The sequence below is a fragment of the Austrofundulus limnaeus genome, unplaced genomic scaffold (genome assembly GCF_001266775.1).
Source record: "Austrofundulus limnaeus strain Quisiro unplaced genomic scaffold, Austrofundulus_limnaeus-1.0 Scaffold1731, whole genome shotgun sequence".
In the NCBI taxonomy this organism is placed as follows: domain Eukaryota; kingdom Metazoa; phylum Chordata; class Actinopteri; order Cyprinodontiformes; family Rivulidae; genus Austrofundulus; species Austrofundulus limnaeus.
In genome coordinates this window covers 1,377-22,992 of record NW_013954133.1, presented here as the reverse complement: position 1 = coordinate 22,992, position 21,616 = coordinate 1,377, and the positions used below count along the sequence as shown (strand labels likewise).

Sequence of the window (21,616 nt, the reverse complement as noted above, 5' to 3'; positions counted from 1 at the left end):
GATTTGAACAAATATGCACAAAAACATCAAAATTAGCACAGAAACTGTACTGTATAACATTTTAGACACATTCTAGGCAGTTTATAAGCTAAAAAAAGTTAATTTTGGGATAAGTTACTATTTAAACTTTATCCCAAGGCTGCAGGTAACAAAACAAAGTATTAACTGTGTGTGTTTTCTCAGCTGGAAAGAACCCCTAGGGTTAAAGTAGTTCTTCTCAAGGCTGCATGGCATTTAACTCGAGCACTGCATTATTTTAAGGGTTATTAATTAATGGTAGYAGATGGTAAAATTCAAAACACAACAACACTGGAAAATAAAAACTAATGACACACGGTTGACATGGGAGCACCACAAACATTTTGTTGACCGCAATTAATGAGGGTGTGCTTTTTGGAACACACTATTGTTGTCAGGTTGTACCATTTGAGTAATTTGGTCACTGGCATGTTTGCTTTTGTTTTGTTTGTTTGRGCAATTATGAAAGATCAGTTTGAAATACGTATTATTTAAACTCTGGTTTCAACAATAATCTGTAGTTGAGATGTTTCAGTACTAACAGGCCCATTGATATTTGTGGTTTCTGTAAATATCTGTACCAAGATATCAACAAAGTGGCATTTATTTACCTCACTTGTTAATTTTTTTTCGCTCTTTGATTACCAGCCATCCTCTCGTATGCCRCCTCTGCATCAGCAGCAGTTGCAGTCCCATCAGCACCACCCTTCACGTCCAAGAGGACCTCCTTCCTTCCAGGAGCGTGGTCGTCCCATTCCACAGCAGCCCCTTCAACCCCTCATCTCTCCTCACATGGCTCATCGCTCCCCACCACTGCGACCCCAGATGGAACAACCATCACGAATGATGAACTCCCCGCCACCCAGCTTCCCTCAGCATCACCAACAGCAGCCCCCACAGCCCAAAAACATCCATATTAACCCCCACTTTAGAGGACCCTCACAGTCTCCTGTACAAGGTCAGCTAGGTAATATTAGAAATGTGCCTTAAATTAACTTTTTTCTCCCAGCTTCTTTTAAAATGWTTTTTCTTAGTTTTGATTTACTGGAGTCTTGCTTTCTGAATTTTTCACGAACAGTCAAAAATCTTTGCTATTCAAAAAACTAGAAACATCAAAATCAAGTTTATTGATTTATATAATGCCAAATGCTATAAAACAGCAAATACTTTATTCACGTTTTAGTAAATTATTCTTATGTATTTAGTATTGCCCTGAGCACCCTGGTCTGTACATACAAGCGTAAATTTATGAGCAGCAATTGTGTGCTGAGATTTAACATTCATGCCTGRCTAAGAGCCTTCAGCACAGATATTTCTTCCTCTGTACAATCACACCGTCTCTCTGCCTACTGCCTCTCATTTTCATTTTTTCTCCCCTCCCCCTCCTCCTTTTGTTTTCTGTTTTGCCCCTCTTTCTTATTGCAGTGCCCTTGATGCCTCCTGCTCAGAGCCAGTCCAGACCTGCTGTGGGTCCTCAGAGGTTTCCTGTGAGTAGCAGCTGCTCCTCCACCTTCCTTTCGCTCCACTTTCTCTCACTCGCCACATGGTCAGCGTCCCTTTATGTGAGGGCAATAACATTACTTCAATTAGACCGTCTGCACTGGCCAAATACTGTTAAAGCAAATCCGTAAACACTGATATGAGTCTGACTGCACAACTGGAAATGYATGATAGGAGCTTCAGGCAAAAGACTTTTTGCGCCTGGGCCCGCAGTTACAGGACTTACTTAAAAGCTCTTCATGGATGGGCTGGAGCTCAGACTATCCAGCATTGCACGTAATGGAATTGTGAATACAGGATATAGTGCCTGTTAAAATTCGCTTTCAATGAGTTTATGTCCCAAAGGCACAAAAATGTTTTCTTAATGGTATCTGAATTAGTGAAGCGTGGTGGTGGATTGATGAGGTTGGAGGTGAGCCCATTTCTTCTTTTAAATCTCTTTAAGTTTGAATATCACATCAGACAAAGAAAACAGAAGTAATTATCTGTACCCTTAAAGGTCCTTTTTTCCCACACATGAAGAATCCATCCAAAAGATTAACTGGCTCTCTGTAAAGTCAACAACAATGCTTTAAGTAGAGCCGTCTTTTTAGATAATTGAGCCCAGGCATCAGGTGGTGCTGCTACTGACTGACATCTTTCTGGGAAGTCAATTTTAGATGGATTTATGCAAATTGGCTATCACAAAATAGCTACATCCAATTGCATTCCATGTGGATGCACAAATGAGCCCGGCACTTTCTCAGGAGACCATCTTAATCAAAAGCTGGATCTTTATTTACCTTTTTTTAACCTTCAATGTCAGTATCATGCTATTCTTATTCCTTGAAATCTACAGTCATGTTCAATATTAACAGCAGAGTAGTAAGAAATGATTTTAGCTTATATCAGAGTAGAAAATGTAATGGGAAGGGTACGCAGACAACTGGGCTGATGGATGGCATAGTGTTGGGTTCAGCTGTCGATCACATTTAGACTGGTGTTGCCAAGGACACGATTTGAAATGCAGGTGACATACCAGCCAACAACTTCCCATTTATCAGCGGGCACCCGATTACTCATGATTATCATACATTATCATCCCATCAAATTTAATTGTTTAAAGGCCAGGCTAATGGGGGGTCATAGCCTCCAGTAATACTGCATCACATTTTTGCTGGTGGAGATGGTTTTAAAATATTAATCTTAACACCAATTAAAGTCATTATTAGGAATTTTTATTCTATGCACACATTTTTTAGTACAATTGAAGCTTGTGTTTTTATTGTTTGTAGACCTTTTTCAATATTATCAGTGATTCATAAAAGCAAATTGGCAAATACTAAAACGCACATTTTAAAAGTCCAAGTATATGGTGAAAGTTGTCTAGTAGATGGAAGTTTCAAATAATTTTATTTAGCATTTACGATTTCTTTCATTGACTGTCTAATTTTTAATGTATTTAAGACAATAAGTTGATAGACTTTTAAAAAATATATGAACTTAGAGCAGCACTGCATTGTTGTCATGTTGGTCAACTATGATAAATACAGAATCATGTTCGCAACCAAAATGGTTCCTGTACTAATCTGGGGATGCTAGAGTCAATTCCCAACGGGTGGCACCTTTTAAATAAAATGTTATATTAATAAGAAACTAGTTCATTTTTCCAAAGCCTAAAAGCCACTATGGAGCTACTTCAAATCGTTTGTTAGAATGTCTTCTCTGTTTTATAGCTCTGTGCACTGAATCTATCTGCATTCACTCCCCAACTGGTGATAATAAAACAAGTGGCAGGAATTTAACACACATTGAGCTCATGTTATTCCAGAACTACTTTCTGTGTTTTTATTGTTTAGAATGAAAGCACTTTTATTTGTTCAGCTCTGGCCCAAACAAAATGTTGTGATACTGTAACTATTGTTTTTCAGTGCGTTTTGTCAGCTTTAATATTCAAACCAGTACGTGAATGAGCACAATCAATTTCACTAGTTAAAATATCAACACAGTACCCAGAAACAAAGCATCTTTTTAAATCATGTTTCCGTAATTTATTAAGTGCTTTAACATTTGGCCCTTCTTTATTACACGTATTTATCTTGGATATGTCCTCTCAGCTTCAAGCGGTACCAGCATCGGTTAAATATTGAGCATTCCAGACACTGTTTTATCAGGGATTAGAAGTGAGAGGATGAGCGGTGGTATTTGAGAGGTATTATACGGACACCAGAGTCCTTATTGTGCAAACCTGGCTGCCTGACCTTTTAGAAAGGCATGATTGTGCCCCCATTGTGATCCCCTGTCTTTGTAAGCCCTTTTGATTAACTTTATGTTAAGCAAGTTTTTTGGAACTCTGGCCTTGCTTTCTAACACCTCTTCTCTCTAAATACCTCCACGCTGCAGTGGAATAAAGATGGATTAGGCCTTGATAGCATCTTAAGTAATTTACAATAGGCTTGGAGGAGGCAAGCAGCCCATTTGTGGAAGTGCCACGTGTTGAATAGCAGGTTAATTTTTCAACAGAGATGGATGTTTAGAAAGAATAAAGAAGACAGTTATGAGGAGGGATTCAAATTCCAATGAGGGATTAAATAGTTATCTAGTTTTCTTAGGTAAATTGATTGGGACTAGAGCATATGCAACGAGTAGAAAGCGGTTGAAGATATAAAGTAGTTGAAACAAAGATGAGGACACCTATACCCTCCTGACCTACTCTTTCCTTGTTAGAGGCTGGCTTTAGGTTTTTTTTTTTTTTATCAATAGTGCCTCAAGTAGCATTAATACAGTTTTGTTCAAGAATTCATGCTGAAGGCTTCCTTTGATATTGGCATACATATTGATGTGAACAAGTCAAGATTCCACATTTGTTTAATGACCCGCATGCTCTATTTACAGTCACTCCCTGTCTAATGTAATACCTCCCTTTTTTCGGGTTAATTAGTTTTTTTTTTTATATATTGTGTTTTTGCTTTGTCTTTATTCAGGTAATGGGAGACTTCCAGCATTTTGGTCAGCCTCAGCGGCCCCCTCATCACATGGAGCCYTTGAGGAACCAGCCACCTCAAGGCCCCCAGGACAGAGAGCCCCTGTTTATGGGAGGTGAGTCTCACACCCAACCTTGATGAGTGTTACAAAGCCCTCTTAGCATATTTAACCCTATTTATCACCTCTGGTGCAATATCTAGAGGGTATGCTGCCAGCTCTGTGGTGCTGCTGWATTAGCAGAACTCATGTTAAATGCATGTGTGTTTCAATTTAGACACACATACATATAGACACACAAACATCTGAATAAACCTTGGAAATGGCAATAAACATGAATATTTATATATTTTTATTGACATTAATGCTGAATTGATCTGTCTACCTAGTTGTTACACCACCTTTTTWATGAAGTTGTGTGTTTATTAGTTGTTTTTGTTTTTTATCATAATGCTACACATCTGGAGAGGGGATTGTTGGWGCTGAAACAGACTCTTAAGTGAAAATAAATAAAGAAAGAAAACTAAAACATCTCACTTGTGTTTTTTATGGTCTTCCTTGTCTGGTCACAGAGTGTGCAGATTCAAYACGATTTCCAGCGCAGCACATGTTTGATCACCAGGGCCCGGGCCCTTTGATGAACAGCAACAACAATCTCCACCAGCAGCAGCACCTGCCCGGCCAGGGCCACATGGGCTTCGGTCCACCAGGACCGCCCTTTAACCAGCCTGGCCAAGGCCCACTAGGACTGTTTCAGAGAGAACCCCCAAGACCAAACCTCCCTCCCCACCAAGGTCACCAGGGGATGATGAACTTGAATCAGCAAAGTGGCCCCCCCAACCAACCCAGGCCTTTTATGAGCCCTCGTCAACCCTTTGGCCAGCAGGGGAACCCTTTCCCCCCTCCACAAGTCCAGTTTGGGATGCAGGTACGACTCAGAGTAAGTGATTTTAATGACTAACAGTGTCTGTGTGTTTGTGTCTTCATTTCTCTGCTTCTGTTCCAATTGTCTCTTGGGTTGTTTGTTAAAAATGAGTGTTTGATCTGACTGGTTGTCTTATTTATGGTTGTTGAAGATTTGTTTAAAAAAAACACATTTGGCACAGTTGGATTTTGCTGAGGCATAGACAAGAGCTCCCTCTAGTGATTGAATCACTATGATATTACTAAACAAGAATGCTGATTAGGAGGTTAATTTCCCATAAATTGCCCAATCTAATGCTGTGATAAAGATACATGMGAAACATTATTTCTTGTGTTTTAGGTATTAACAAAAATTGACATTTACTTTTAGCCTCTCTTCCTTTATAATTGCAGGGTTTAATGCACGGACCCCCTGTCTCTCAGCTGCCACATCACGACCCAATCTTGCCCCATCCCATGCACCACCAGCAGCAGCAGCAGCAGCAGCACCACCACAGGCAAGAGTTCCCACATCAACAACAGATAAACCTCAGTGAACCTCGCCCCATGACACACCATGGTCAGAATCCTTTCCACCAACAACACGGTAGCCCGAGGCAGATGACTCCCCGCCCTCAGAACCYTCAACAGCGCAACATGGCAAACCGGCAGAGGATGGTAAGAGATTAACATATTAGCTCAGTGATTTTCAGGTCAAATTGTTGATATCTGAGTGTTTTTTATGACAATGTTGTCATTGTATTTTCTAAATATACACAACTTGATTTGAAGGAGCATCACAACTTATTGTAGGTAAAAATGTGTTGGAATTACTAAAGGACTGGGTTGGGTATTTATTTTGTTTACAGAACRCACCTATTTCTAAACAAATGCAGCAGCGCAGCAGCAACCTGCGGGAGCTCCCCGTAGCACCTGGTAACACAAACATGAACAGGCCCCGCCCTGCCCCAACCCCCGCCTCCCCCGCTGCCAACATCAAGCCTGTTGCCAGGGCAACTCCGAGGACGCGTATGGGGCAGAACACACAGCCGATGTCTGGCGGCGGCAGAGGAAGAGGCCAAGTTGCAAAGCCCGAATCACAGCCTGGGGGGCCAGGCTGGATAATGGTTAATAAGGAAACCCTGAGCACACCGTCCAGCACTACACCACAGGTTAGCATTTGAAGATGAGTTTTTGTTCTCCCAGGTACTAAAAAAAAAAAACCAACCTAAAATTAAACACAGTTTAGACTATTTACAAATAATAAATAGATTTATTTTGAAAAGTCTTTTTCTAATAAACCAGATGTTTGAAATTCTTGATTTCTTTCTACCTCCCAATTTCTCTTTGATTAAATTTAGGTTCAGTTTAGGCAACAGCTCACAGCTTTAAAACAACCGTGAGAAGATAAATGTTAAGAATAATGAATTTTTTTTTTGCACGTGTTTTTTTCCACAGAACCCCGATGAAGAYGAGGAGACGCGGCAGTATCGTCTGAAGATTGAGGAGCAGAAGCGTCTGAGAGAGGAGATTCTGAAGAGGAAAGAAATGCGACGGCAAATGCAGGCTGGCGTTAGAAAGAAGGAGCTGCTGGATAGACTTAATTCTCAAACAAATGCACCAAACCAAGGCCCTACTCCTACGCAGACTCAGCCCGTAGCACCAAATCAGCAGCCGCGGCCATTACAGCAGCAGCCACTATTACAGCAGCCAGAACCGAACCGACCTCCACTACTGGCACAGCAACCCCAACTGGTTCCTCAAACGATGCAGCATTCTCTAAACCACACAATAAATCCTAATCAAGACAACACCCTGCCTCTTAGTGGTGCCGCTCAGACCCCAAYGCCACGTCTGAACGTCAAGGCGCGCCTCCACATGGTAAAGCCGGAGCAGCAGATCCCCGATGCTGGCACCAGACAGCAGTGGAATCAGCCCCAGCAGAATCGGCAGCTGCAGCAACAAACACACAGTTCTGTGCAGAACGTAAACAGACCCAACACTTCGATTCAGTCTCTTCAAGTTCCTCAGACGAACATGCCAGCGGGACAAGACCCCGCTCTGATTCAGGGACCCAAACCTGGGGCTAAAAGGACTGTGATGCAAAGAGTCAGGAGTTCCAGTCTGGAAAGCCAGCAGGTGCCACAAAAAGTCAGAGTTGTCAAACTTTCAGGACAGGTGAGCGTATAGTTTCAGTTTTATGACACCTTCTTCTTTGGCATTTATTTGATCCTTTACAGGAGATTTTACCCACAGGGGAAACTACCTGAGCTTGAACAGAAAATGCCATTGATTGCCCTGACTGTCTATTTTGTAATCTGGCTGATATCTAACCTATGTGGATGACACGGTGATGTCTGTGTCATTTTGGCAAAATTGATCTGTTAAGAGTTTCTTCTTTTAAGCTTTGTGAACTGGTATTTAAGTAAGAATGTCTTTACATACTTTTATAACACAGAAAGGCTGGAGGCATTAAAGAGAGCAGTTTGACATTTATCTGTAGAGTTGGGGACACTTCGTCACTACTTTTAAAGGTTGAGATCCTCTTTTCAGGACAGATAAGCATTCTCTTAAAGACAGGAGGTAAAATAAGATTGACAATAACTCTTAACAATGTCCAGAAAATATCACTGCTGGCTATTTCATTYTCTACTGATAAGTTGCAGCTTTGTCCTTAATTGCGCATTAATCTTTATTGAAAACCCACAAAGGCGTGCATGTTAAACATTAATACTTGTCACTGAAGAGACACGGTGGTGGGATGTGATAATATTTGAAATAAGCTGCTTTCCATCCCAGAGGATCAAGCCGCTGCGCCAAAATTGGCGACTGGCTGCTGATGAAGATCACTGGGTGTCAGTGTGTTAATGGAAACCTGTGTAGAGCTATCTGATTCACTGCATTGTGAAGGAAAGAAAAGTGGAGTGGGATGTGAAGCAGAGGGAAAAAAGGATGGAAAGAGCTGGGGCTAATAATTGGAGTGAAAAGAAGATTCTCTCTTCCACATTGTTCTGCTGTCATCAACAAGAGTTTGACAATGTTATCTCTTCCTTTTCCCGTCTTCCTCTGTCATCCCTCAGTTGCTTCGTGTATCAACCCATCTTTCAGGTGCGAGGCAACAAAAGATGCCAATCCAAGACCCTTGTAATTAATCTTTCATAATACCTGTGTAAGAAAGTTGGCACTTTTGAGGATTTGGATTTGTATAGCTTAGGCACACAGATAAGAAGCAAATTATATTTTCATCAGGGGCAATACAAAGCAGTGCGAAACACAAAAGCTCAGGAAAGGGTGTGTGTTTGTGCGGKGGGGTACACATCGAGCTGCTGTCGTTTCAGTGTAATGCAGCTTAGCATTTGATGGGTGCAATCAGGAGCTGTGATTTCTATAGAAGGGATTAATCTATTTACTCTCAGCTGGGGACAGGTCAGAGATAGCGCCTCTTTTCTTCCCACGTATTGATCTGTCACATCTTTCTGCAGAGTCGGAGAAAAGACGACCTTCAATTCCTCCCTGCACGTCAACACGGCAGAGCTGTGACTTTATTTGATAATGAGACCATCACCTTGTTTGCTTGATCTCTATTCTCYACTGACTGCTGATAGAAATCCACATTCAGTATTTGCAGATTCTCAGTTTCTTTTGTGGAAATAGCTTCACGTCACTGATGAAAACTTCACTTAAATGTGGCCTGTTGGCACAAGCGTGTGATGTGTGCCGTTTGGGAGACATGCTGAGATTTTGAAGCACTAATTTAGTGTTTTCCATCATTATTTCTGTTCAGAGTGGAAAGGGGCCTGAGGCAAGCGTCGACCCAACACAGCAGCAGAGTTCCTGGCAGGCACCTCCGCACAACCAGATCGTCCAAAGGAAGGTGACCATGATGGGACAGCAGCAACAGGGTCCAGGCGAAACACCGCAGGCTTGCCGCGGGGGCAGGGGCAGCGCACAGCAAAGCAGGGTATGTCACAACTGAGCCAACACCAACACTCGTTTCACCTAAAATGTATTTATTAACAGCGTGAGGTTCATGGCACCTTAAGTGAAACACAAGCCAGAATGTCTCCTGTAATGCTGCATTACATTTTTATTCAGTAGAAGTACCAATCAGGCTGCAGTTGCAGTCTAACAGGACAGTATGCAGGTGCTGGGGCATTGACAAGTTGAAAATAACACAATGATGGCTACACGAGATCCCCTGGCCTCTCTSCACACATGTCACCAGCAGGTTCTTGTCACAGATTCCATACTCGCTGATGCTGACAGTGTAAGGCAGCCACCACTAGGCTTGCATGGCTGCTCTTCCTTTATGCTTCCCCACCCCCCCACACACACATACACAAACACACACACACACATTTCCACTACACCCTCTTTGCTCTTTTTAGGGTCTTTCCCTCCTCCTCCTCTGCAACTGGGAAAACGCACCCCTCTCTCACAAGATCATATGAAGAATGTCATGCAGCATGCATCACCTTCTGACATTGATGTTTTGTGTAGAAAGGTGATGAGTCAATCATGTTAAAGTCTGAGAGGCACAGGAGAAGAAGCGTTTTTAAATGTACCTCTATGTTTAAAAACCTTTTGACACGATTAAAGACATCCATGTTTTTGTTAAAGAAATAAAAAATTTCCCTCTGTGTTTTCTCAGTTTTTATTGTTAATATTCCTTATATATATTTTTTCTTTTTTTTTTTCTTTCTTTTTTTTTTCTCCTTTGGGATCGCACGGACTAGGTTGTCGTGTCTGGTCGAGGAGTTGGTCAGATGGGTCGAGGTCATCCAGTGCCCACCAGACAGAACCAGAGAGATGCAGAGGTCTCTGGTGCTACTGTGTCCATAGAGGGCCTCTCCACATCTACGACAGAGTTGCAGCTGAAGAACCTCCTCAGGTCCATTGGTCCCATAGAGGTGGGTGGCAAATATGTAGCTAGATAGTGATTTATTTTCTCTGTGGTCCTGATCTGTAGAAATTAGAGCAGCTGATGTCCACGATGAAATGCTTTTTCATCAGGCAAAAATATAGCAGTTTAATAAAAACATATTGCTGACTAAAATTCCTTGTAACCTTTTCTTCCCTTTGTTTAATCTCACAAGGCAATGCACTTATTGGCTCAKTGAAATACTTTGATTTTGAGCTAAGTTTTGTGGAGCCATCATGTTATTTTATAAAGTAGACATTGTACACATCTGTGTACAGAAGCTGCTCCAACTCTATACTTGCTTAGGAAAAATATTTCTACTTACCAAAGACAGAGATGATAATGTTAAAACTTAGAAGCACTAAGATATTTAATAATTTAGCTCTAATGCTTGATGTGGGTCAGAACATATTCCTAACTAAACCAAACAGGGTTCCTGCAGATCCTTAAAAAGCCTTAAAATTCATTGAATTCATCAATCCAAAAATAAGGCCTTAATTAGCCTWAAAATGTCTTAAATCAATTTTTCAGAAGTCTTAAAAATGTTAACACATTGTAAGTAGGATGATTGTAATTCATCTCAAATATTAAAATAATTGGTAACATTTGTTTTTTAAATATTCACATTCAGACATTCCTCTTTGACATCACTTCCTGTTATTTCACATGCAAATATCTCAACAACTATTCATCTGAGCAATGTGAAATTTGTTTTCTAATATGTTAATAATGTTGTTATTCCAAAAATGCATTCACGTTTCTTACAAAAACCTGATGTCACAGACACTTTAAGGTTTCATCTACAGCAAATTGGGGTTAAGACCCCACTGTGGGTCCTAAAACTCCAAATTTTTGGTTGTTCGAGGATTTCCAGAAATTAATTTAAGTTTAAAACTGACTGCTAAGAACGTTTCTGCTATACTGTAGTTGAATATGGATAAAAACAATTGGTCTGTTAGCAATATTTGAATACTTCAACCAAAAGTACTTTGATTCATGAGTTTCTGCCACAGTGTTTATTTGTATGTATGTCATTTGTGTTTATTATGAAATTGGTCTTAAATTTAATTTCATTTGGCATTAAAAAGTCTTAAATTTAATTTGGCTTAAACTGCAGGAACCCTGCCACAGCTGGTCCTGAGCTCACTATTAATGTAGTTTTAAAGTAGATTATAGTTATTAATTTTTCTTCTTGCTCTAATATTTAATATCTGATCAGTTAAATATTCTAAAAAAAAAACAAGAAGTTTTACCGCTCTCACTGGTATTCATGTTGACACTTATTGTCTACACAGAAACTGTGCTTTCTACAGATCATCTTGTATTTTTCTTTTTAAATGGCATTATTTTATTGTCTGACCAGTTTATTGGCCAACCTCTAATAAAGAACGGGCAGTGATTTTTGATTATTTGAACAGTTATTAAAAATATGAATTTGAAGAATTAATCGTACAGTTGTTTTAATAAGCGTCTCCCCGCCCCTCTAACCTACACCTGAAAGTAGCGCAGTGCTAACACAAACACAACCTCGTGGTAATGCACCAAGTTGTACCCGAGTTATTGTTCTGTACACCGACAGGTTTTTAAACAAAAATATGAAGCAGACGTTAGTCCTAAATCATGAAGCGTTTGCTTAAATAAATAATCTTTCTAATAATCTAATTTAAATAATCTTTAAATGTGAATAAATTAATGTTCATACCAATATTGCTCTGCTCTCATGAGTGTATAAATATTTAGATTTGTTAAACTTGCTGCCTTTTTTTTTTCTCTCACACAGATTGTTGTGCTGACATTTGTGCCAAGTAAAACACAGACTAAACGTGGTTTGAACGGGCTGAATAGTTGTAACTCAGTATATGTGTGTGGAGTCGGGGGTGTCCAAATTTGAAGAATTATCAAATACTGACCAGTAAATTCAAAGAGCACCTTTCAAATGTCCATCCCTAACCTTCATACATCAGGTTTAAAGACATTTTGGATTTTATAAATGTTTTGAAGCTTGAAGCTTGAGTCCTCTCATGAGAAACTAGTTTTTCCTAAACATTTAAAGCGCCTTTTAAAAAAAGTCAGCATTTTCATGTTAAACCTTTATTTCTCAAGCTTATAAAAATATATTTATTTGAGTCCACAGATGTAGAAATAATGAAATCTGCATCAATGTGATATCACAGTGCCCTCTGTTGAGTTGTTTTGGAAATGAGGTTTATAAAGGGAATTAATTATTCCACTTCTCCTCACCACTTCTGTTTTATCTTTTGAGTAAATATCTATTTTWATTCACTTTGTCTTTTCTCTTTCTGCTCTCTGCAGATGTTTAAAATGATCCCCCAGCAGAGAAAAGCTATCGCCAAGTTTTCCAATCCCCAACATGCTGCAAGTTTCCAAATGAGCTTCAACAGGTATTCAATATTCTTTTATGTTTTGTGTTTGTAGAAGTGACAGTAAAATTATTACCGAGCTTTACTTTTTTGGCTGTATAGATAATGCTGTAAAGAGATAAAAATCAGAGTGACTGGGTGATAATGATGATGATTGCCACACAGGCACATGATCGATTTGTCCCACATTGACGTGTCACTGATCGATGAGTGAGGAGCACAACAAAGCCACTCCTCACCTGGGACAACTCGTATAGAGCATCACCAGGGGGGTAGGAAAATCTCTTCAGCTCCTTGGGGTCATTCATCGTCTCTGCACGAAGTTCGACATTCATCCCCTTCCTGTTTGGACAAATAAACACAAAGACATAATTAGCTGCAAGCATGCATGCATTTCACTTTGCCTGCTAAGTGACTGTGGGTTTAAAGTGACTTTGAAAAGACACTGAATGGTAAACCTTTTTTTTATGTTTGTAAAAAAATTCTTCCCCACCCCCATCTTAAACAAATCCTTTAAGTAGAGCTTATCATGGGATAATGGTTGCTGACCTCTTCAGAGTTATTTTTAATGAATATAAAGGAAACTTACTCAGATTTGGCCACTTGACAGTAATTTTAAGTTTATTCGAGATTTAGTATTTTGATGCAGGGATTTGTGGAAGAATATGGTCCTTGAGCCCAAATGTTGGCTTTTGTTGCCCATTTTCCTCCTTTCCTGTAGATGGTAGTGTTTTATCATTACTGGTGCTTTGTTCTTTTCCGTTTTCACCAGTCGTTGTTTTGATTAGTGGCACCACCTAGTGGACATGTTGTGTACACAGTTTTGCGGTGAGGATTCAACATTTAATCCAGCAGTGACTGAAGCTAGACTGGCAAAGACTTCACTTCCATTTTTCTAAATTTTCAGTAGTTTTGTCTGTTTGTAAAGATTGTCTTTGTTTCTGGTGCTACTCGGTGTTAAAACTGTTCTCTGGATTGAAAGTTAAAATCATTTCTTTGGTCTCTTCTGTTCGCTGAGTATTACTAGGTTGTTTTATTTAACTGTTGCATGGATTGTGTTTGGAATAAATTTATCTATTCTAGTTTAATGTTTGATTAAGGAGTAGTTAGATTTAGGTTTCTGTTCTTACGTGGGTTTATGTTTGATAAAGAGCAGCCTTCCTCATTGTTGCAAAGTGTTGCGTTTGTAGTTTTGGAGAGACTCGTCAGTTTTAATTGAGCTAATCTGCATATTATGTTAGGTCCTGCTCACGTTACTTTTTTTGGAGGGGGAGTAAAGGGTTTGGATTAATTGATCCAAAATAAGTTGATGAGAAGGAAATGAAGCTAGAAGTCTTTGTCTTATATTTAAACCTCCTCTTCTACTCTTCTACAGCRCTTAATGCATCACTTTGTATTTCCAAGCATTTTTAGCCCTGTTTAAATAATCCCACTACACTACCAAACCAAAAACTTTAAATCCAGACACCTTTTTTCTATTTTATGTTTTTTTTTTTTGGCTTTCTTAACATTTCCTTATTAAGACATCCTCGTTCTTCATCGTTTTGCATGTCACTTTGCCAGTTTCCCTCCCTCACTTCATTTGGCAGATTTGGTTCAATGKTGGCTTAGAAATGTGTTGAACTAAAATATTCCTAAACCCCGTTAATCCATGTTACGAATTACTGAATTTAAAAAGGAATTTTTCCTGTACGTTTTTTCAAAACCAAAACAAAACGAGGGAGCAACCATTATCCATGTAGCGATCATGCACATACCAGAAAAAAAACTATCCTGTTCTTTTTTTTTATTTTTTATTTTTTTATTTTTTTGTCCTGTTAGTCATGTTGTATCAAGGTAAACATTTTTATATGTAAAGACTGTGCTGATGTCTCAAGTCAGAAATCATTTTACAAGTGGTTTGGACATTTTTGTTTGTTTTTTTTAGAGATAAAACAAAGAGTTGACTGGACCACATTTCTGTTCATAAGACAAAAAAAAACATTTAGGGAAAACAGAGAAAAAAATAAAAACAGTGGCCAATATACCGTAAACATGCTGGTATGTGAAGCCGGTTAAACTTTAGTCTGAAGATGTGTGGTTCTGTGACGTCCATGTGTCTGCTGCCTTTCTGCTGTACGGTCTTATCTCTGTCACATTTTAATCATTTGTATTTCACAGAATCTGTGGATATTCACCTCCCAACTATAAATATATATATATACTTCTGAAAATATTAACGGCATCAGGATTAAACTGTTTTTATAGGTTCAACACGTCTAGAAATGAAACTGCATGAACCTCACTGCTGAAAAGGGAACATTACTGAATTGATCTCTTTAGAGTCGGAATGAGTTGACTTTTTGAGGTGCAGTACTAATAACGATGACATCCTGATGAGCAGCAACTTGAATTAAGAGGTTGTTGCTTTTAGGACTTCACTTGGATATATTTTGCTCCTGAGCAAAAAAAAAAAAAAACAAGAGTTGGGATATTCATTTTTAATAATTGCATTAAGCAGGGGTGCCCAAACGTTTTCCCGCAGAGGACCAAAATGAAAATCTATCCGAAGGCTGTGGGCCAAATTCAATAATAAATACGATCCTTTTGTTTTTTATATTGGCTAGCAGCCGCTGCAGTGGCTCACGTTTTTTTTCTTCTTTTGTTAGGTTTTTTTTTAGCCGTGCATTTGGAGAAAGTTTGATGTACGCTCAGGCAGCAAATGCTCACAGGACATTTCATTAAGTGTTAAATGTTCAAATCTACATGTGTGCTTAAATCTACTGTAGATGTCTCTTGTTACTCGTATTTCATATTTAATCTTAATATAATTCAAAGATAAAGTGAGTGAATAGTCACTAGGCCAGTGGTTGGAATGACTAAGTGGAAGTGCAGTGTTTCTACGTAGGACCTAGTAACATGAGCAACTGCTCGTGGGCCAAATAAAATGGCTTGGTGGGCCAGTTTTRGCCCATGGGCCCCACTTTGGGCACCTCTGCCATAAAAAAATAAACAGTTATATCTGCTCATCTAGATGGTATCTTTTTAAAAAAAGTCGCATTTTTTGCCATTGAAGCAAAAGTGTTGATGTTTACAGGGGCTTTTGTTTATCCTGCATGTGTGAATCTCACAGTTTTATGCTATCTCCTTTTGAAGTATTTACTAGAGATAAATACACAAAGTTTTTACACAAGTTACATGTATGGATTATTACCTCAAACATTCTCAAACTGCTGTCAGTATCAAAGGGTCAGGTCAGGCTTTATTTTTTATTTTTATTTATTAGTTTATTATTTTTGTAACATTTTGTCTGTTGCACTGTCTAAACTGACGCTTATGTTTTCTTCCCTTTTTGAGCTGTCGGAGAGGTTTTTTGTTTACTTTTATCTTGTATTCCCTGTGACATTTTAATTTTATTTTATTTGTGAGTTACACTAGAAGTTTGGTGTTTTGGTAAATTCTATGAATTTATATTTTAAGTATGGGCGATTCTGCTCACAGTGACAATATTATAAGACGTTGGGTCTTGAAATGCAAACAAAGATTCACATTGAATCTGTTGTACTTTAAACTGAAGAATTATTCAGYCATGTAAGCTGTGAATGTTCAGACATAATGGAGTTGTTGTATTAGAAGCGTGTTACTGCAGGCTGTTTAATTAGCAGCCAGCTTTTATATAAAACCACTTTGTTTGGTTACAGTTGATTTTAAAGCAGTTTATACCAATCATTGCTCTGTAATCCAGGGACTGATTCTCAGGGATGTTTATTACATCAGATAGAACTGATTATTAGATCGTTTACACCAACCTGGGGTCAAAGATGCAATATTATTCCATATCTAGACAACACTAACTTCAATGTTGTTTTTGTTTTCTTTTATTTCCCATCAGGTTCATCTGGTGATTTGGGGGTGGAGCTTTTCTGGAATAATAAAACTTTTATTTTCCCAGATCAAAGCCAGTGAACAGAGCAGCAACAAACATTAGTCAGGATCATGTTTAAGTGACCATACCAGGGAGTTTGCATGCAGCTATCATTAATCACCTTTGTGTTATGTTTTTACGTGGATTTATTTGGTTTTATGCAATTAACGAGCACCTGAAATCCATGTGAAAGTAGTGAAAGTTGAGGCAGCTGCTGGTTMATATGTTTGCTTAATCTTATCTCAAACCTGGAGATAATCGTGTTTATTGGAGCTTAAACCCTTCAAATGTCAGCACAAATCTGGAAAACTAGAGCCATAAGTTCAATTCTTAGTTAAGGTGGCACTTCTTAAAATTTATTTTTGTATGTGTGTGCTGCAAACAGAAAATAAATATTGACTCACCTGTGGTTAGAGCAGAAAATAAAAAGTGATATTCCAGAACAGCAGGGAGCGTGCAGAACCACTGGTATGGTCCAAATCTCGTGTTGCTGCTGATGTAGTTTTGATATTTTAGATTTTTAGCTGCACAGATATTTTACTCTTGAAATGTTTTGGATTAACTCATGCATTTGTGTTTTCCAGCAGATTACTGAGGATGGGAGATGTTGTTACCAAAGCTGCTTTTTTTAACCCACATTTTTAACCTTTTTTATTTCTGCTCTTCAGGCCTGGAATCGAGCTTTGACTTCTAACTTTTCTCCCGTAGCAGCTCTCCATGCCCCCGGCGTGGCGGCTCTCCTTAACTTACCGTACACAAGTTTGACTGTTTCCCATCTTTTCCTCAATGCTGTTGTTGAATGAGCTGCAGCAGGGCGGCCGGCCCGCCGGGCCCACCGTTGTTTGTTAGCCCGGTGGATGGAGGTTTCCWCCTCTGTGACGACATCCGGCTTCACAGGGCACATCGTAGCTCTAAAGCCAAACGCTCTAAGGCTTTTTTTTTTTTTTCTGCACCGAAGCTCCTCCCAGCTTCTTCATTGTTGGGTCGAGTCGTTGATAAGACTGTGGACTGCCTTATCAAACTGTGTGTCGCTCCAAATAATGACTAAAACCTGTTGACGGAAAATGTTTCCACTCATCGCCGATGTATGAGATCTGAAGCTGTTTGTTGCTTTGTGATGAAACTATTGTGCAATTTGTTCAGATGCTGTAAATTGTTGAATGATTCTACACATTTTTACTTTGATGTAAAAATATTATTTTTTAATGAACTTGAATCCTGTGGATTGTTGAAAAAAACTAGAATAATAAAAAAATTGATGCACAACAAACCTGTGTTATTGTCTAATTCAAATGTTTTAATCAAAACTTTTGTATTGGAAATGTTTTTTTCTCAGTTCATTGGATGGATTAAAATGATAAAATAATTTTTCATAGGTATAGGTTTATATTTCTTGTGAACATTTTACATTATGTAATTCAACAAAAACAATTAGAATCATTTTTATGAGGATGCAAGTAAAATTAATAGTAATTTGATCAAAATGACAATATTTGCAGCCCCCCCACACACACAAGCTGTAGGTCCATGCTCACCATTGCACTGTGTCTAACATAGAGCAACGTCGATATGGGACTTCCTAATTTATAGCCTCATAATTCAATAACACCAAAGAAGGCAGATTCTTGAAACTTGTAGAGGTTGAATGCTCCACCAAGGAGGAACAGGATGTTTCAGGACAGAACAAGCCACAACGTTTGGAGATCCTCCTCACTCTCTGTCTCTTAGAAGCTCAGAGTTTTGTTTTCCAGAAAAGCCAGACTGGTTCATGTTTGCAGATGTCAACATTTGTAAAAGCTGCAGTTGAGCTCCAGCAGACTGAGGGCCCCCGGAGGGATTAGAGGAGGCTCTGTTTACCTGCTCTGAGGAATGCTGCCCTGTTCGGACGCTTTTGTATCTGACAGAGACCCAAGGTCACCGCGCTGGGAGAGATGGGCTGCTTTGTCCCACCCTGGAGTTTCCACCTCGTAGTATCAACAGCACGACACAATGTGGGAGACGAAAATGGAATTCCTGCTCATGTTGCAACAGTGCTCAGAAACTCAGCTCCATTGGGCCTTTTTCACTTTGAWAAGTCAGAGTGACGGACGAGTTTGTATCAGTTTGTCTAATGGTAAAACTTTCTGCTAAGACTTTCTTCTGTTTTAAAGTGGTCTTGATCAGCATATCTCCAGGCTTTCTGCAGGTCTTTTAAAGCCCCCCACCCCATTTTTTTTGCATAAATAGTGCAAGTGTGTACCTTAAAAAGGGGAAAGTGGAGGACAAAAGCAGTGCAACTTCAGCAGCAGAACAATATCTGTAAGTTGTGTATTCAGTAAACAATTTAACAAAGACAATTAAATTTAAAAGCTAAAATGAGAACAAACTGTTCCTGTGACAGTCTAGTACTTTGGCTAGTTAGTAGCTGCGACTGTTTTTGTTAGGTGTCGACAAAACGGATTTGGGAGCCTGAATAATTCATAGGTCAGGGTTAGGAGGCTTAACAAAGTAAACAAAAAATTATCTGAAAATGCTCGGGTATAAGAGCCAAAAAAAGAAAAACGTTTTAAAATGCCTCCAAAAAGTTGCTCAAGAGGTCATAAAAATCTGTTTTTTCTTAAGCAAAATGGRAAAAAAAAAAAGTGTTGACTATTTGATCCTGGTCCTTCATGCATTACAGGTTTCTCTGCTCCAGTACACCTGATTTGAATATTTAGGTAATGAACAGGCTTCTGCAGAACCTGAAGAGGTAATTCAGTCGCTTAATCAGGTTGTTTTGGAGCAGGAAAACAAGATAACAGCCCCACCAGAATAGACCAAMCCTTATTTTAAAGCATTTTCAGGGTGCAGTACCACCTCTCTGCCACACGATGTCGCCATTGCGCCGCGCGAGAACCCTAAAACCCGCAGGAGGAACCCCCCCAGTGTTGGAAGTTTCAGAAAGATGCGCTCGAGCTCACCGTTTTAAAAAAAACTTCAAACCAGATAGTAAAAACAAACTATACGGTTGTATGAAAATACCGGAGGATTATGGAGATTTGCTCAGACTAACAGGACTGTGATTTGGACCGCAGTGTGTGTGAGTGTGTGTGTGTGTGTGTGAGTGTGTGTGTGTCCCAGACACCGGGGGACGCAGACAAACACGCTCCTGTTTAATTTGTCTGCGTGTCGGATGGTATTTGCGGAGGGCAGAGCTCGTTAAATTTGACACAAGCTCTCAACATTTCACAAGCACGCAAAAGGCAGTTCAAAGCGCCATATTCTGCATTTTCTATTCGCCAAATAGGCTGCAGACAAAAAAAAATGTTTGCTCCCAGCATGCCGAACCAACACAATTATCATGTTAATTAAAAAGCTGTTTTATGTTAATTATTCTCACCCAGGTGGTCTCTCCCTAAATTTACTAAAACTAAAAGCGGAGTAAAAATACAAATTAAGTTGGTTATCATRCCCCTTTGTAATGTGCTCATTTGTAGGTCTGTTAACAAAATATCTCATGAACCAGCGCACGGATTTTAATGAGACTCCCTGGAAGTCATCATTAAATGTACATCTACAAATCATTAACCCCATTCAAGCTGGCCGCCAGCGCTAAAAGCAAACTCACTAAAAACAAACAAAAAAAAGTCTATAATTAAACTTTTTTAAAGATATTGAGCTAAAATTTGTGTGGTAATAGCTGAGAGTCCCCAGCACCACATGTTACGAGCACGAGCTGTTCGCGCGGGATCAGCTTTGAAGACGCTCAGCTGCCTTGTCTGTTAGCAAAATTTCCCACGAACCACTGGATGGATTTTGTTCAAACCTGCAGGAAGTGATCGCTGGATGTGCTTCTAGAACTGATAAACTTCTGGAGCCAGCACGACTCAAGATGACCGCCACAGCTAGTCATTTTTGGAAAACACTAAAATGGATATAACTCATCCAACTCTTCAAATGTGGAGATAATTTTTGCTGTGGTTGTAGCCGAGAGTTATCTCCAACTTATACTCAGAGGGCTACGCATTTTTATTGTATTTTAGCTCAGATCTTTGGCATTAAATGGTGAAGTCCACATGGAGCAAACTTTGCCAGGATATTATGCATTCATTAAGGCCTTCAATTAAAAAGTTTAATGAGAGGAAAAAAATCTTATTACGTGCTGTTTGGGCTCAATTAGACAAGGACAACTGCAAGTATGAAGATTTTCTTTATCTTTGTAATAAACATATAAATAATAAACTCTAGACATTTTTTTTGACACATCGCCCTGTTATGAAAGTTATGGTCTGCCTATGAAGACTATCCAGACTGTGCATCTGCCGCAGGTCTTCACTATAGAAAACTATCTCCCTATTACAAAATATGAAAAGGAAAAATAACATTTTAGTACATTTACAGGAGTTACTCATTAATTTATTCAACCAAACTGTTTCGGTACTACTTCTTCTTTTTTTTAAACTGTTACTGAATTGTCAGAATCTGCATTTTGATCTTTTTTTTTCTCTCTCAAAACGAAAACAAAACCAAACAAACAAAAAATAAAACATATACAGTCCTAAAATAATAAAGCAGAGGCAGAATGTCTGTCCCTCTCCGACAACTTTAAACCAACAGTTTTACAAACAATAAAATTCTTAAGAATAAACCAAAACAGTACAAGGTTTTGTCCAATACTTTTGTTTTTTTACCAGCTACTGTATGTTGTTGTTTGTTTAAATTAAAATATATTCTCATATCTTACAACTATTCCAAAACAACGAAATGTGATTCGGTAGCGCGATCTGTCAAAATCTAATTTACAATTCTGYGTATAAAAATATAATTTATGGAACCCCGCGAAGTTTTGTTCATCCCCCTAAAAGATAACAGTCAAGCTGCACATTTCTGCACATTTCTGCTCCGTCCTGCATCCTCTCCGTTCTTTGTCTTTTTTTCTTTCTTTTTTAAAGTTATTTTTTCTTGATTTTTTTCAACCTTTTTTTTTGTAGTTGAGATATACAAAAATAGATTATGCACAGTATGCTGCTGGCACCGTTTCAGAATCCATTTATGTGACAGCAGCAGAGT

At 39.0% G+C, this 21,616-nt stretch overlaps 1 protein-coding gene across 1 annotated transcript; it reads left to right on the top strand.

The window, feature by feature from the left end:
• Window positions 1-666: 666 nt before the first annotated feature.
• Window positions 667-15,143, top strand: LOC106536214 (RNA-binding protein 33; the record flags this gene model as incomplete). Its single annotated transcript, XM_014033421.1, is given in 11 exon segments — window positions 667-976; window positions 1,444-1,505; window positions 4,482-4,596; window positions 5,052-5,419; window positions 5,797-6,060; window positions 6,252-6,554; window positions 6,841-7,560; window positions 9,167-9,343; window positions 10,119-10,292; window positions 12,617-12,705; window positions 12,850-15,143. Coding segments are annotated over 11 exon segments (2,631 nt in total), but the record flags the coding sequence as incomplete, so codon positions are not given.
• Between the last annotated feature and the right edge of the window lie 6,473 nt (window positions 15,144-21,616).